This window comes from Quercus lobata, chromosome 11 (assembly GCF_001633185.2).
Source record: "Quercus lobata isolate SW786 chromosome 11, ValleyOak3.0 Primary Assembly, whole genome shotgun sequence".
Classification (NCBI taxonomy): Eukaryota; Viridiplantae; Streptophyta; class Magnoliopsida; order Fagales; family Fagaceae; genus Quercus; species Quercus lobata.
In genome coordinates, this window is record NC_044914.1 from 21,558,706 (window position 1) to 21,562,342 (window position 3,637).

Consider the following 3,637-nt stretch of genomic DNA (forward strand, 5'->3'; position numbering starts at 1 on the left):
AGAGCATTTATAGCGCAGTTTTCCATTTGATTTCTATTATGCATGGTGTAGATGGAAAGAAAAACTAAAAATCACTTTCTTCCTTTTTCAAAATTTTGATACGTTAGTGATACGGGTTTAGGGCCTAAACTCACTATATTATACTATCCTAATTCAAATTGTAGTATACTAATACTACTAACATTACTATATCTACTGTAATTCTAGGCTAGTCTTCGAATAAATATAAATTATTCTAATTCTACTGTCCGTTTCATATATTATACAATAAATCAATAATACGATGTTTGCACTCCTCTTTAACCATTTTTGACAAAAACTTTGGTGAAAATGTTCTTTAATACAAAATCAAGTGAAAACTCACCAAACTAAGTGCATGAATCTATACCAATTATATTCCAATTAGAGATACAACTGTTACAACTTTTGCTACACTCTAACATAATTGACTGTAAATAATAGAAATGAAATGGTGGATTTATGTAAAAGTTATCCACTACTTCTAATCGATCACTTTTGCAAGTTGCAGCAAATGGTACAGTTGTAGAAGGGCTATTCCATTAATCAAGTCAAGGATGTCGCTCCAAATGAATTCGCCACCTTAGCAAGAGGCGAGTTTCGACACACCGGACATGTAGTATGCATGCGTAACCAGGAATCCACACATTTAAGATGAAAGAGATGACCACAATCAGGTAACAAGCGCAACACATCCGTGTCATTGTAATCAGCCAAGCATATTGAACAACAGGATGAGGTAGAGTTGCCCTTGTGGAGCTCGGCTTGGGCATAGATGAGCTTTGGGTAGTTGCGTAGGGTGGCTTCATCAAGACCTAGTTCAACGGTATCGATGGAGTGTTGGGGGACAGTTCCGACGGACTCTTGGAATTGTTGGAGGGTAGTAGTTGACAAGAAGCCATGTTGGTGGTTTCGATGGCCAGAAGGTCGCTGAGGAGGAAAGCAATTTAGAATCATTATTTTGATTACGATCATGAGGACGACGCAAACGATAGTTCCAACGAAAAAGATGTATTCGATGACATTTCCAACTCCATACATGTTGGTGTCATCTAAGGCATCATTGGATTATGAGAGAGAGAGAGAGAGAGAGAGATAGAGTTTGGGGTAATCGACGAGGCTGTCGACATGTTAATAAGAAAAGCAAGTCTGGGCTTTTTTTTTTTTTTTTGGAAAACGTGGGCATGATTTGGGAGAGCTAGTATCTGGTGAGATTCTAATTTGGTGGGCAGCTATTATATATCATTATATCCAGTTTCTACCTCCGATGGTCAGCTGTTATGTTGCCATTTATTTATTATCTTTTTTTAAAGAAAAAAAAAAGGGAGTGAAATTTCTCTCCAATTTCACTTTCTCAAATTATAAATGGATTTTTTTTTCTTTTTTCTTATCTTCTTAATTTAATATTTGTAGAGATATAATTGGCAAAAATTAATTATTGAGCGATGACTTATAAAATTGATAAAAATCCACTTAACATGTTGACCAAGGTTAGACTTGGCAAAGGGTTAGGTTGATCGGGTTTAGGTTCATCCCAAATGGGTTTGGATTAGAAACATATAGTGATTTTTTTTTTTTTTTTTTGACTAGTCTCTAAGCACGCGCGTTGTGCGTGCTCAAGAGACTCTTCTACTTTTTTGAGTAAAAGTTTATAATTTACATCTATTATAATTTGAAAAAAAATATATTTTTTATTTTTTAAACAAATTAAAATGATAAACTTTAGAGATAAGCAAAAATTGTAATTTATTTTTTGAAAGTGTGTTTGAAAGTGGTGTAGTAATATAGAGAAAAGTTTGAGTAGGAAAAATAAGATGAAAGTGATCGAGGAGAAAGAAGGCTAAATTTTAGGAGTTTTCTTTATTTTTTTAAATTGGGGTGTTTTACTTTTATTTGGCATGAAAAATGAACAAAAAAGAAGTCCAAATTTTCTAGGAATAAAAAAGGAGTCCAAATTTTCTATCTCAACTTATATGCTCCACTCTATGTTCCACAAAATATATCAAGCCATGTGAACATTACTTATATAATAAACACAAAATGATGACTTAAATGAAGTCAATCTCCTATTCTCCTCTACCTCCCAACACACATTCCAAACCCAAAAGAAAAGAAAATTTTATTTAACCAGCCACAATCGGGTTCCACAACCATGGCCACCTAGAGAAGATGATGCCATGTCAGCCACCAACTCTTATTTCAGTACATCCAAAAATAGAATATCACAGGACCACCACCCATGGTGATACATAAAAATAATCTTAGCCCCTATAACTATTCCAACACCAACAATAGTGCTTCTTGACTACAGTTGTCTACCCATGGTTGAGACAACACATCTACCCATGGTTGTCTTCTTGGCCAAGTAACCATCATCCAACAAAAAAAAAAAAAAAAACTCGTAGGGATCCTAGCCTATCCCATCAGTTCAATTTTCTCTTTTATACATCAAAATAAAACATAGAAAGAAAAAGAGCCCACAAAACCCTCACTTCCAAATCTGTACAATGAATTGGTTTTTGTGTGAGGAACAATCTCATATGGGTTTGTGATGAAGAATGAAAAATCAGAGTATTGGCTTGATCATGAAGGCTTGCAAACTCTATTCTTTGCTGTTGAGATTCACCATGGTAGTCTTCTCCAGGTAGCTAGGGATGGTAATAAGGTGGGGTGGGCTAGGTCCGAATGATAGGGTCTTCGCCCTCGCCCCGCATGATTTTGTCTTACCTCATCCCCGACCCGCCTCGTATGACGAGAAAATTTTTCTTCCCCCTTCCCCACCCCTTGGGGCCCCATGAAGCCCCACCCTTTGGGGCCTCTGAAGCCCCACCCCACCTCATAAAACACTACTTATTGTTAATTTGCTCACAATTATTACAATTTTTTTTAATAAAACCTATTTTGTTAATAAAAATATACTTGAAATTACAAATAAATTTATCCTATCAAATCAAACTAATTTTTAGTAAAAATTGAATAATATTATTAAAGTATTTAACAAGAAAATATCACACAAAAACAAAAATCTCATAGTACAAAATCAATGATTCAATAGTATATAAATTTGTTTATAATAAAGACAAAAGAAAACGTTAAAATTGGCACCTTATTTCCAAACTTGCTAGATGAAAAAAGAAGAAAAAAGAGAAGAGGCAGAAAGCCTTGTTGTGTATAATATAATAAGCTAATGATATGTTTGTTTAAATAGAAGGGTTTTAGAATATGAAAATTTTACAATTTGATGCTTATCAATGCGGGGCGGGGCGGGTTGGGTCTACAAAGTCTAAACCCATCCCCGCCCTGCCCTATGATGCGGGGCTAAAATATCATCCCATCCCCACCCACCACCTTTGCGGGGTGGGGCAAAACTGCCATCCCTAAGCCATGGTGGTGGAATCTTGTTGTAGTTAGGTACTTTAATGGTGCTTGAGTGGTTTTGTAATTTTTTTTTCTTTATTTTTTGTAATGTGAGTTGGGAAGGAGATTGAATCCATTTAAGTCCTCAGTTTGTGTTTAATAAGTAATGTCTGCGTGGCTTAATATGTTTGGTGGAGCATAGAGTAGAGCATTTAAGTTGGGACAGGCGATTTGGACTCATAAAAATGCTAAATTTTAGGGA

General features: G+C 35.4%; 1 protein-coding gene across 1 annotated transcript; it reads right to left on the minus strand.

Moving 5' to 3' along the window:
- Positions 1 to 564: 564 nt before the first annotated feature.
- On the minus strand, positions 565 to 1,059 carry LOC115966568 (putative RING-H2 finger protein ATL71). Its single transcript, XM_031085780.1, has one exon. It carries the CDS (start codon positions 1,057 to 1,059, stop codon positions 565 to 567), a length of 495 nt encoding a protein of 164 aa, XP_030941640.1.
- Positions 1,060 to 3,637: the final 2,578 nt, after the last annotated feature.

Excerpts from the sequence above, each read along its gene's own strand:
- LOC115966568 (XM_031085780.1), bottom strand. The coding sequence starts at position 1,059 with ATGTATGGAGTTGGAAATGTCATCGAATACATCTTTTTCGTTGGAACT.